Genomic DNA, 14,180 nt, shown 5'->3' on the forward strand with positions numbered 1-14,180 from the left:
CCATGTTCCTGTGGTAGTATACATATTTACGTGACCACAACCGTCTCTTTTTATTTACTGTTTTTTAGCATTAAACCTTTGAATATCATAGTAATGAAAGGGTTTTCTTATGTGGTTTCCACCAATTCTGTGACTTTAAATATCTTTTATTTACAGATTACTCCCACATTTAGATTTCTAGCATAGCTGTTTCTTCTGAACTCTGTACCCAAGTCTACAGGGTCTCTCAATTCTGACTTCTCAAGGTACCTCTATCTCAACAAATCCCACATAAATTATTGAACTTTCTCACCCAACACACACACACACACACACACACACACACACACACACACACACACACAGTCTTTCAATTTTCTATTCATCTACTCAAAGAGTAAGTGAAAACTATCCTATCCATAGTCTGCTTTTAATATCTGTCAGTCATTCTTATGGTTTCCTTCTATAACAGCATTATAAACAAGTCTTGCCACTATGAATCTCAAATACCTTTGCTTCCTCTATTTTTATTACTTTCTCTGTCATCCCAGTTAACACTGTATTAGTAACCTCCTTTGTAGACTTCTAGCTTTTAAATTTTCTGCTACAGTTTTCTAAACTGCAGGTACTTCTTTTAGCAACAATATAATTTTGTCCCTTTTCTCCTTAAAACCTTTGCTAGATTTTCTTAAGAATTAGTAGAAAATTAAACTGGTAGCTTATGTGTAAATCCTTAAGAGTTGAAGATGTCAGCTCTTAAGGGATAGAGAACTTGCTTATTGTGTGGGAGACCACAGGCTCAATCTCTAGTATTACACACAAAAGAGAATGAATGAGTGAATGGAGCCCCAAGTGATTTTTACCTGTTTGATTATTGTTGGGGATTAAAAACTGGTGGTCATTTTAATACTAGCTGAACTAAATCAGCATGGTGTTGAGTTTAGTTGGCCCACCTGAGGAAAGTTGTCAACATAAAAAGGAGACCCAGTGAAGAAGACTAGTGTTGTGAGTTCTCTGCATTGTTGTTTGGAGCTGTCGGTTCTCCGGGAGGAGCTTTTCCTGCTAGTTTCCCTGATATGAAGTCAGCTGTTACCATCAGAGGAGCTTGGGGCCTTATTGCTGAAAATGGTGCGATTCTCTTTGGGGGAGCTCTGGTCCTTACTTTGAACATTGCTTCCTGGCTCTAGAAGGGAAGATGTGTGCTGTTCAATCTCCAGAACAGTCCTGTCATGCTGGCTTCCTGATGTGAACTAGGCTGTCCTCATCATCAGAAGAGCTTGGGACCTCATTGTTGCTAAGCATCGTTGTGGTACTTTTCAGGGGAGCTCTGGTCCTTATTTTGAGTGGTACTTCATGGCTGAAGTGTAGGACTCTTAACCTAGTGGCACAAATCCTTCATCATGCTGGCACAGACTTTCTAGCTGACCTTTGGGCCTTCCCAGTGCAGATCTGAGAAACAGACTTGCTTGAGTCATTTTGGTGAGCTCTAGGCCTCCAGTTAGACTGATGGGGGCACTGGCATGGGTCCTAGATTTTCAACTGAACTCGTGCAAGTTATTGCTATGGGATCAAGGCTGGTGGCTGAATTTTCTAAGTCTTTAACGTGTGGACAGATTTCCTGCAATTTCTGTGTATTTGATCCCTTAGGTGACCATTACAAATAATGCTACAAATTATGTATCCTGGTGTAATTGTTCTTGAAATCCCTGGCTACAACTCTCCATGTCAACTTCCTCATCTTGTTCCATAGCCTGATCACTTGGATCTTAATTCAGTTTCTGAAGCCTGGTGAAACTTTCTGAAATGCAGTGAATTCAATGATCTTTATTCATGATGTTTTCCAGTTTAGGACAATATTTTGCTCCCTTCATCTGTGTAATGTTTTATCATCCTTCAGGAAATAATGCATTTTTAGAGTTGCCTTTTTCTGATTCCTCCATTATTAATAACATTCTTTTATTCATTCCATAAACCTTTCCTGTTCAACCAGGTACAACTTGTAATCTTAATCTTTGCGTCACATATTCATTGCTTATATTCATTTTTAAATTAAATTTTAGCAAAACAGGGATCATACTTACAGCTAGATCCTCTGGACCTAATTAAGAATACAGCATATGGGATCTATTGAGTCCATCTATTGAAACCATCTGTTGATTAACAGGAAAGAGAACCAAGGAGAGTGAGCCGGTAGGTCAGGAGATAAGAGCAGCAGCCCAGTTCACCCAGCTCCAAATAGCCTTCTTCCTCCATGCCCACTGTAATTTCTCTTTTAAACTATCCCAACTTGGTGTAGACCATGGAGCTAAGGCATGTTGGGTATTACTGCAACCAACCTCAGCACTGACTGGGTCCATCTCCATAACCCTAACTCCCAGAGGTGCAGGGCCCTGAGTTGTTCTATCACGACATAGTTACCTGGACTTTCTCTGTCTTTATTAGATTTGCATATTTCTTCCCTGACTGTGGCTTCCCCACTTTCAATTCTTCTGCATTTTAAACAGTGTTCATCTTTAAAACAAGCCACTTTTCCACTTTCCTATTTATATTTCTTTCTTTTCTTAGTCCACTGAAAACCTTGCTAATTATGCAGTGTTCTTCTTCCCCTAAAGCTTAAATTAATTTCTTATTTTCCACTACAGAATGATGTGCTGACAATTCCATATATCATATTTCTTCCACTCCAGAAAATTTCACAATGAATTAAACTGAAAAGGAGGACACTTACATCTTTAGCAGTAGAGTACAACCTTTCAGAAATGCAATTAACTGCACAGTAAAACTAAAATATCAACGGGATAAGGAGCACAGCAAATATGCTGATGTGATAAACTGTCCTCAGTTAGCACTAGGCTTGTCTTAGCGTTTATCAGAACAGATAAGGAGCAATCACAGAAAATACAGAAAGTTAAAAAAAGCATTTAACGAAGAATTAGAACAACCTCAGAATGGATTAGGATGTACGACAGGTAGAGGGAAGAACATTTTAAAAACTGTTAAGTAACTGAATGCATTATGGGCACAAGAAGGAATTTCCAAACAAATCATCAGAGGTAACATGTAGATAATAGGTATGCTGAGAACTTCTAAGTAAATACAAGTCCAAAAAAGTCTCAGAAAATTCTCACTGGCCTGGTTCCTAAATAATTCAGTGCAAGAAATAAATCAGTCCTGATTCTCAGATAACTATTTCACATCTCCCCCTCCGTAACATGATCTTTCTTGTTTTTAATGCATTATGCATTGTTTTTGTTCTATTCTGCTGTGAGATAATTTTTCTTGTGTTTAAAAAGTAATCTATTGAATATTTTGAGCATACTAAGTAAGACTTTTTGATCTTAGGTCTCTTTCTGCTCCAGTGCTAGCAAGGAAGATTTATGAATTGTGTGCGAGGAAGACTTTGAATCTGCAATACATTCGAATGTTAATTGTCCACATGAGTCTTATAGTCACTGTTCACAGTAGTCCTTACAACAAGCAAACAAAACCAAGCTCATAGATAGCAGTGACAAAGTCCAAATAATTTAATTTTCTGAACCCCAACTTTTATTCTCTTAATCAAGTACAGTCCTTTAAAATGGAATTGTTTATGTTAATGTTTAAATAATAATTTAGATGTTTAGATAAGAATTTAGATGCCAAGTGAAAGGTGGATAATAGAGAGAAACTTTGTAGGAATAAGAAGTGGACATGAGGATGAGGGAGAGGAGAGGTACGTGAGGGGAAAAAGTAAGAAGGATCAAGATGTGGACAAATTCCTCAAAATGATTGTATTTATTACACATCACAAACATGCTTGTTAAGAGGGAAGATTCAGAAGAAAAAGATGATTCATTTGAGAGGGAATTGAAGAGAGCTGTAACCCTACTGAACAACAGGTACAGATAATGTTATCAATAACATTATATTATCAATAACATTCTATTTATTAAGCAGTTTAACAAACCACAGTTTAAGCTGTTGTCTTTATGTTGCACAGGACCTCTCTATTAAGTAGTTTGCAACATCAATTTAATCACATGTTTACATGTAACAAATACTAGTATGTTACCCCAATTTGCATAAATTGTGCTTGTATTTTGTACTTGAGATTCTTTCTTGTGATCTGTGAGTAAAATAAAGTAGAATTTATCTACTATAGAGTAGAACAACACTGAAATAAAATGCCCCCAATTTGATACATATGGAAACTACCACAGAGTTTTAAATGTAGGTGATAGATTTAATGAAGGGGAATTAAAATAGAAACCTTTCTTGAGTACGGGCCAGCTTTGGGTCTGATTTGTTACCTGCTTTACAGAGTTGTAAGTAGCCAGCAAGACTAGAGGATTTGTGGATTGAGGTTATGCTTTTTCCAAACATCATTAACACAATAGATGATGTTCATCCAACATAGATGGTAGTTTCTGAAAGCCAGCCACATATAAAAATTAACCATACAGAAGGTCCTGGAGCCATCTCCAAGTCGGGGTACGAGCAGTGTGAATACAGTATGTACTGCACACAGTATCTGTGACCATCACGCACGCCTCCCTAAGAACTGCTTATCTTTCCACCTTCTGCGCAGCAGTGCGTGCTCACCCACATCCACACACATCCTTATGTGATTTAGATTTCCACTCTACTTTTATTGTTGATTTCACCTTCTGATCTTAAATAACCAACTCCCCAGTCCTTTAGACTGGCATCCTTAATTGTAGAAAAGTTTTGATGAGACAAGTGGTACTATGAAAACAACAACAGCAACAAACAACACCAAACTCAGAAAGCAAATGAACTTCTTAAGCAATCATATCTATTAAAAAACATTACTGCCCTTGATGTCACTATTGTGATCACAATTTTGGTTTCTCGTAATTCAAGTAAGAAAACAACTGGCAAGAAATAGAGAAAGAAAAACTCATAATTCCAAAATTCCAACCAAACATAATGAGAAAATTAAGCCCACATTTCTATTTGGTAGAACAAAAACATACTTCTTTATGTCAACATTTGCCTAAAACAATTATTGGCACTGTGAAACACGCACACTAAATCATAACTACTACGAATGTCCAAAACTGGTTATGAAAATAGCACATTTTCTAAGAGAGATTAAAAGACTTAAATGTTAGTAAGCCTAGAGTCCAAAGACAATTTCATTAATGATCTTGCAAAAAGATCTTGTATATAAATAATTAAAAATAAAATTTACCTGTAATAGAAACCCTATAGATAATACGTATTTATTCCAGAAAAATGACAAAACATATAATCATTTTTGTGCACTGGATACGGTTATTGTTATGTTTTATATAAAGATGACTCCCAAAGCCTTATGCAGTGATACGAGGGGAGATTTGAAGGTAGCCGGGTTATGAGGTGTGTGCTGGGATTACAGATGTGACGCTGGAATTAAATGTGTGATGCTGGAATTTGGGGTTTCCCACCCTGGGTATGGGGGGCACTGCCCAAAGTGTGGATAGCCTGGATGGACGGTGAAGGGGAAGGAAGAAGTCTGCAGCTGCTGCTTCTACTTCTGCATCATCTACTACTTCTACTACATCATGTTACCACTTTGCCACTTGCTGTCTCTGCCTACCCTGCCATGCCATGGACAATTTCTCCTCTCCGGTGCCCTCTGCGGTGCTACCCTGCCTGGGAGCCAGCTGTCTATGGACTAAAAGTTGTACCACAATGACCTGAAATAAACCTCGACTCCTTTAATTTTTGGTGTTGGATATTTTGTTTCAGCAAATAGAAAAGCAACAAGGTTACTGAATTCTTAATGTGTATATCAAACATTTTTGTATAAATATTACATCTGATTTTTAAGAGAAGTTTGAAGCAAGGTGAATAGTATTGCTTTTTTGCAGATGAGGCAGCTGATGGCTCAGCAAGATAAAGTAACTCCCTCAAGCTTAAACAACTAGGAAATGCTAAAGTTAGAATTTGATCTTAAAGTTCCCCAGCAAATTTCCTTTTTGTATGTCATGTTGTACTTCCAATAAATGTATAAATTCCTACTTTTATACGCCAGGTGCCTGTGGGAATAAGTGAACACAGGGAACTTTGAACTTACAAATGCACCATCAACAGGAGAGACAAACAAAGATGGGATTCTATTTATGAGGTTACATTTACATATCCATCATGTCTCAAAACTTCCCACAGGTCTATCTTCTGACTCAGGATATACATCTTGGAACTAAGGGTTATTTCTTCTTCCAGTTTTATGTTAAGTATTTATATGACTTCTCTAACATAGATATTTGTATAATGCAGACAATTAAGTACAATTTTGCCTTCAGCAACCATTAAACATTAGTAAACATTAGTTAACTTATATCTAATTAAATCAAAAGCCAACTAGACACATATTACACATGAACAACAACACAATGAATTAAACTAGGGCTGGGTAAAGATGCTGAATAAGCTTTGAAAGCCTCACTGCTGGTGAAGTCGGGGTTCCGGGCAGTTAAGGGAGAGCAGGAGGTGGTAGAAGGCAAGACAGCAGTCATGAGCACCTACTCTGTGCAAGGTTCACTGTAAATGCTAATAGCATTGTCTTCCAGGCCTCACAATTACTGCATGACATGGGTACTAGAATTTCCTTCTTTTTAAAAATAAGGAAATTGCAGTTTGGTGGAGAAGCTTAATTTATGCAATAAGATGTATAAATTAAATTAACATATCAGCCAACTGGAATAAATTATATGTAGACTATATACACAATCATGAGAAGCACTGTGTGGCTTTTTTTACATCACAGAGGAAAGTAGTCACACAGTTGTCTTTTCTGTTTCCTAGAAATATGCTCAGTGAGAGCATCTAGGTGCCATCATCTCATCCATGGACTATCAATTTAGCGTATTGAAACATAGAACTTAAAGAGGCCAGCAGATAATTTCACTAGGTTAACCTAACAAAGTGAAGCATTTTCACCAATACTAGGCCTAGCTAGTTAGGTATAGAAATCCTACTTGAATAGGTAGGATAAGATATATACAACATAAATATGCATACACGTGAATGTTTACAATCTAAAAATCTGATATCTGACATGCTCAAAATTCTGAAACTGAACTATCACAGTAAATGAAAATTTTCATACCTGATCTCATTGTAACAGATTGAAGTAAAAAGGCAGATACACTAGAAGTATTGTATAAAATTACCTTTAGGAGATGTGTACAAAGTGTATCACAAACATAAAGGACTTTTGTGTTTAGACTTGGGCTCTTTCTCCAGGATGCCTCATTATGTACATGCAACTATTCCAAAATCTAGAAAAAAAAGTCTGAAACCCAAAACATTTGCTTCTCAGAGCATTTCAGAGGATGGATACTTAACAACTCTTTGTAGGTTTGTCTCTGTGTATGTCAATGTACAATTTATAATGGAGTTGTAAAGTAAAAGTTTGTACACTTCACAAGCGAAATGATGTTTCTGACCTGACATCTTTGGATATTACATTGCTGAGATGCCTCCCTCTTGGGTTGTGTGTGTACACAGAGCAGGTGTGAGTGAGTTCAGTGTGAAGGTGCATATGCACCACAATGCATTGTAGTTTGATTGAGGAGGAAGACATATATTTGGGATTGGATGGTTGTGGTATATCTCACATCTACCAAAAGAATTAAATCTGATGTGAGGAAAAATTATTTGACAGAATTGGAAGTGCTGGATCATCTGGCTATTAATTAAGCCCTTTCAAAGAGTCAACACAAAGATTTTAAGAAAAAGTATCCAAATTCAGAGAAGAAAACTAATACTTGTTGACAAAGTATATGACTGATAATATAATATGACCTGAAATCCAAAGTCGATTTTTGTCATAGGCTTCATAAATACCCCAACACATACTACTTTTCATGTGGATTAGAACCTCATCAGATAATGGCAAAATCACCATTTTTCGTACAACATAACATTAATCAGTGCAAGAAATTGACGTATTTATTCTTTTGATACATGTTCTCTTGAATAAAACTGTACTTCCTAATAGTTTGATTTCCTTAACTTAATTACCTTAGAAGCTTAGTAGATAATCAGGAGCGCTGAATAGTAAATGAGAAAATGAATCATGCAAAAACTACCTGGCTGGTACAGAATTTATGAATGACATATCCTATCCAGAAACTTGATAAGAATTGGGCTACATGCCCCTCAAATCCACTTATGCATAGAAGAATCTCTCTGATATTATAAGAAGATAATGACAGCTAACGTTGATGAGTACAATGAAGTGGAAGTTAGTTTTAATTCTTTGTTTTAAGAAAAATTGGAAGGATAACTTCACAAATTTATGTTAAAATTAAAACTAATTTTAAAACAACACACACATATATTTCTTATAATTCTTTTGCAAAGAAACAGGCAGTGTTTACATCTCATGCTAATTTACATCTTGTGCTAAAGAATGTGAGTCTCATGTATTTTAGGTTCGTAGAAAATGATATATTTATCTGGACAGAGATGTGTTAGTTTCAAGTTGTGCACATTTAAAGTAAGTGCAGAGTTTCTTATATTTTATTATTTTGATTTTTAAAAGTTTAATTAATTAATTAATTTATTGAGACAGAATTCCATTGTGCAGTGAAAACTGACCTTGAGCTTACTTTGCAGCCCAGATTGACCTCAGACTCTCAGGGATCCTCCTGCCTCACTCTCTTAAGTACTGGGCTTACAGACATGTGCCACCACACCCAGCTTAAATGTTAAATTAAATCACAAGCAATAAAAATTTTATAAAGATGCAACTTTCTTTGCATTATTTAAACCTTAAATTTAATATTTAAACACTAAAATAATATTTACAGCAGCTATAATTTGTACATCACTTATTCATGCTACCTTATTATGGATAAGAACATACAAAAGTGAACTTCAACAGTCTTACACCGACTGAGTTGTTGCCATGGTGAATTTAGTGTCTACAGAAGAGTATGTGCACTGATTATGCTAGAAGTTTCACCCAAGCAAAACACTATGTTTATTAAGCAGGTGATGTTATGAAATACAAATCAACTATGCCTCTTAAAATAAGCATTAGAATTAATCAAACTTTAAGAGATTAGATAAGGAACGTTTTCAATAGCTAAAAAGACTTTTTGTTTGCATGTGGGAAATTTAGTCTTTGAAAAGTTCTGTCAAGAAATTAAAATTTATGGGATGGTTTTCTGATATAAATGGAGTTATAACAGGGTACATGTGAAGTAAAACTTTGTTCTTGGAACCATCATCTGAATCTTTCATTCGGTAAGTTGGAAACAACCCTATTTTACCTTGTGAGTAAGTCTTGCGTATTGATTATATTCCACATGACGGTGTTTTCCAAAGCTGTTTACTTGATGACTCATTCATTCTCATCTAACAGTTATGGTTTCTGATTTTGTGATTTTATTGTAAATGACTATATCCACTAACAAAACAATCATGAAAAATAAAAATTCTATAAAGCAATATATAGACTTTGTTCTCTTTGAATTTAAATAGACTATTTTTTCCTAATTACTCAATTTTTTAGACTAATCACTAGAAGTACTTTGACTGGTTATGAAATAATGACTGGAAATAATCTATGTAAGTTTCACTTTAAATCCTTTATGGCAACACTATTTCATTTTAAAACCACTTTTAAAAAATTATTCACACGTTTGGATCAAATAATCAAAATAACTGCTCAAAGCCCTAATACATTTATCCCAAATAAAAATCTTTCAGAGTCTCTCTATTTAAATCTGTCTTAGCAAGGCTTTGATTTCCACTGACTTTCAAATTTAATTCAAAAGCCTCTTCATTAGTATATTAGTGGTTTGAAAAAAAACTCCACGGTTCTTATCACAATACAGTCCAACTGCAGACTATGTGTTTTGTGGCAGGTCAAATAGTGTAAGATTTTATTTAGTATGCACTAATAATATATATCATAAATTCATAATTTACTAAAGAGATAATTTTATCTGGATTTCCAATGAACTTTGCTGGAGTCTCTTTGGGAAGTAAGAATCTATGTTATCTTCATCATTATTGTTATTTAAATATGAAGAAATAAATCTTCTGCCATTAGCTGACACATAGCTTCCCATGATCTGGCTTCAACCAATCTGCCTATCCTTTTTGTCCTTTCATACCAAAGGTCCAGAAAACCACAAGACCCTCCTTTTCTTGGAACATAATTCATGCCATCTCCTTTCTTAGGCATCAACCATGATATGTGAAAGGCTTTGCCTTTTCACCTGGTTCACTGCAAGTTTGTAAGCTGGCACTAGCTGCTCCTATTTCCTTCATGTTTGCTTCATGCCACGTACTTTACTAACAGCATTATTTAATTAATGCCCTGTAACAAACCTGTTTTACAGATGAGGAAACTTTGGCTAGTCACTCAGTTCAGAAGTTCAAGTGGGTAGTCTGACTTCAGATTTTACCCTTAATACATTAATAGTATGATATATTGATATCACATGTCAGTAAACGCTCAAGAACAAGAGTAAACAAATACTTCCTTCATGGATATTTCATTGACCATGTCAACTTTTCTTTCCTATTTTTGCCTTGTATCTTTCTGTAATTACATTCTTACCACTGACAAAATTAGTGATGTGCCCATCTTGTTTTTATTTTTAACCAGTCAGTTCAGTGCCCCTTGGAGACCATGTTATGATCTATCCTCATAACCTCTGTAATAAACAGTAAAATTCCTTTCATAAGCAAAGCCCTCTATGAATACCGCTTATATGAATTTATCAGTAAAGGGATTAAGAGATAATTTAGACTGAGTCACAAATGACTTACCAAAACCAAGTTGAATCTACAGCCTTTAATTTGATAAACATAATGATCTCAAATGAATATTTATTTCTTTACAAGTTTGATCTTTCTTTTGTGTTGATCTTTTTTTTTTTTTTTTTTTTTTTTTTTTGTCTTTTTCATTTTTATCGGTACCGGGGATTGAACTCACGACCGCCTGCTTGCAAGGCAGGTGCTTATGCCGCTGAGCTAAATCCCCAGCCCCCTTTTGTGTTGATCTTATAAAAAATTTTAAACTTGTTCATTGATGCAAATGCATAATTTAATTTCACTGAATCCAGAAAATAGAATTCAACCTAGGAACCTATGTGAATTTTGACCAAACAACCTATGAAAGATAGAAATAATTCTTTATAATAATGACTGTATACATATGTCTTACTTATTTGCTTTTACCTGAACTGATTCAATTATCTAGTTTTATATGTACACATGTATTGACTCATCTAGATAATATTAACTAGTATGAGAAGAGAAAAAATCATTTAATTTTTATTTTACATGATACTATGATAATGTGTGCATCTTTTAAACTTTCAAATTTGAATTGTATATTTGGATATTACTTAGAGGTGATGTTTGTTTACTCACACTATTTTTGGATGTTGAAGTGGAGAGTGACTTGTAGAGTATTTGAGGCTCAGAACTCCCTAAATAGCCACATGTATGATGTAAAATTATTACATATATGAAGTTTCTTTTATCCTTTCAAACTGAAATTTAGTATATTTGGTGGCAAAACATACATAATTAAGAGTTATTTCAGGTTGACAGTAACTTGCAGAATTTAGAACAAGGATTCCTGGAGGAGTTCAATCTTACAATTAAATATGATTTTTAAATTTTAAACTCTGCACTTTAAAAGACTTTATCTAACTTGAAAAATTAAGACATAATGACTAATCATATGAAACACAATCTTATCATGGTTAAAGCATGTTAGAGTATCTCTGGAAAATGAATCACTTTGGAATAGTTTTTCATGTACTCCTAAATGGTCATTCTTGCTTACTGATTTAAGCTCAAGTAATGAATCCATGCCTGTTAAAAGCATTATGGATTATCAATAATAGAATGTCCCAATAAATTATCTAAGTAGCATCAACTTAAAAACCCAAAAGTACATGGCAGCTATGGAATTTGGAGAAGAGTAAAGAGTTGTTTTTCCAATTAGATTCACACTAGGAACAGTGCTGACCTGTTTCATTTATATTTGATGGAAGGAATGGATCTTTAAGGCTTTCCTTGAGAATCACCTTAAGTAACAACACAAGAAGCTTGTTAAGTCAGTTACTTGATTTAGAGAAAACTATGACATTTTTTCCCTAAGCAGGTAGGTGCTCTATAGAGTGAATTATTCACCAATTAGATTGTTGCATTTCTTACCATTGTTGCTTGCTCACGTTATGGCCTAGAATTTACTAAAGAGTTTTCAGAAGTATAGTACCAGAAAGCCAGCAAGGGAAAATTAGCAGCAGTGTTTGCTGGGATCATATGCACTCACAATCTCCTTCCCAGTTACACCACATTTTTCTTTTTGTCATACCTGTGTTGCTTCTGATGTACCTTAGGCACTGTTACCAGAGATAAATACATAAGTATCAGTCCCTGCTTATCCCTCATACATGAAAAGGATGAAGCACTCTCAATTTGATTTCCCTCCTAAAAGGCATAAAAGACCGAGTGACCCTGCCCTTGACAGGTGCAACTCCAAATCACCAACCCTGGCCAGCCCTTTGCAGAATGAGACAGTGGAAATTGAACCCCCTCACCACAAGTTTAAACAAAGCCATCTAATTTGGTTTTAAACCCAGTTAAGGGGAAAAAGAAACTTATAAAAAGACAACACAAAGAAACATAGCTTGCCAGTAGGAGCCTACATGCAGCTAGAGGAGATTTATGATTTTGTTTCCCGAGGAGGGAGCGACTCGACTAACCCACGCACACTGACCATCACTATAAAGAGGTAAAGAGTGAAATGGCTCAACGTACACACACCCCGCTCCATACCGGGGACGAGTCTCCGAGCTGAGGCTTGTGCTCTCGGAGGGCCAGGCTGAAGCTGACCGCCCCCACGGCCACGCTGGACACCCCCAGCCCTATCTCCAGCACAGAGAGCACCAAGAGGCTCCCAATAATCTGGCCGCTGGTGCACATCCTTCCTGGGTCATCATTCCTTCCAGATCAGAGAGGGAAACCAACCGTCCACCTTCTGTCTTCCACAATCCTCCTTCCCCTTCACCCCCTACCAGATCCCAAAACTTTTGTTTCTTCACCAGCAAAACATTTATCCACCACGACTGGGTTTTCAGAACCAGATATCCTCTTCCCTGGCCCCGACCAGAGGCGAAAGAGCTGTTCCACCCCCTGGCACGTTCAGACCAGGACTGGAGAGGAGTCTTGCTGGGCTGGGGGTGGGAGTCCGGGAGAGAGCGAGGCAGGAGCCGGGCATTCAGGGAGCCGGACCCGGGAGCCTGGGCTGGAGCTGCGCTCGCGAGGCGCTGTCCAGAGTTCTGCCGCGTCCGGGTCTCCGCAGGGAGCCGGCTCCCTGCTCAGCCTCAGACCTGTGGACGCCCTGCCCTTCCTGCAGGCTGAGCGCTGCTCCCCGGAGGTCCAAGGCTCAGAGCATCCCTCCGCGTCTCCCCCTCGCCTCCTCGCCTTTGTTTTCGTGGCAACGCGCAGCGCTCCTCGAGCTCCGCGGGGCGGATGGTATTCAGCACCACGCTCCTCCTCGCGGCTGCTGTGTCGCCAGCAAAGGCGACCTTGTCTGATGGCCTCTTTCCGTCTGGGTTTTTTCTCCGTCGTCCTCGTCCTCTTCCTCCCCCTCTCTCTTGATCTGATTCTCTCTCATTGCTATGACCTCATTGGGATTTAGAAGGTTGACAGAGGAGGGCGAAATCTGATGTATGTGTGGGTCCTGGACCAATCCTCGTGGCTGGCCCTGGACCCGTCCCTCCCGGGACCCTAAGTGACCACAGGAATCCAAGCCATCCCTACCTCCGCATCTCCCCCTCGCTCCCTTCCGGGCTTCTAGCCAGCAAGGAGGGGAGGCGATGCCTACGTCAACGCGGGGCTCATTTGGTGTAAAACTTTTTTCTGCATCTGCATGGGGTGGGGACCAAAGAAAGGCAGCGGAGGAGAGGCTGGAGAAAGCCCAGAATCCTAATTTCACCCCAACTCTGCAAGGCCCTCGCCCAGAGACTCCTGCGTCCAGATGAGTGCTTAAGGAGAGCCCACGACCTGTCACCTTCCAGGTCTGGAGCCCCAGCACGTGGCAAGAATGTGTCCCCAAGCTCCCCAGCTCTCAAGAGCCTTGCCCCCCTTAGGTGCGTTCCCTGTCACTTGCTCTGGAGATGAGCAGTCAGGTCCCGCCCTTTGGGATCCTGCATTTCCACTCAGATTTGACA

The 14,180-nt window shown here is 37.8% G+C and overlaps 1 protein-coding gene across 6 annotated transcripts in view; it reads right to left on the reverse strand.

Moving 5' to 3' along the window:
* Nucleotides 1–13,867, reverse strand: part of Tmem196 (transmembrane protein 196) — a 51,413-nt gene extending 37,546 nt beyond the window's left edge. For 2 of the 6 annotated variants that reach the window (XM_005003612.3, XM_003469824.5), the window contains exon 1: nt 12,784–13,764. In XM_005003612.3, coding sequence (XP_005003669.1) covers nt 12,784–12,930 — 147 coding nt within the window. In that variant the 5' untranslated portion in view covers nt 12,931–13,764. The other 4 variants (XM_005003611.3, XM_005003610.4, XM_063239199.1 and 1 more) reach the window with 3 other exon arrangements.
* Nucleotides 13,868–14,180: the final 313 nt, after the last annotated feature.

This window comes from Cavia porcellus, unplaced genomic scaffold, assembly GCF_034190915.1.
Source record: "Cavia porcellus strain 051 isolate PalLab524CR breed Dunkin Hartley unplaced genomic scaffold, mCavPor4.1 scaffold_2, whole genome shotgun sequence".
Classification (NCBI taxonomy): domain Eukaryota; kingdom Metazoa; phylum Chordata; class Mammalia; order Rodentia; family Caviidae; genus Cavia; species Cavia porcellus.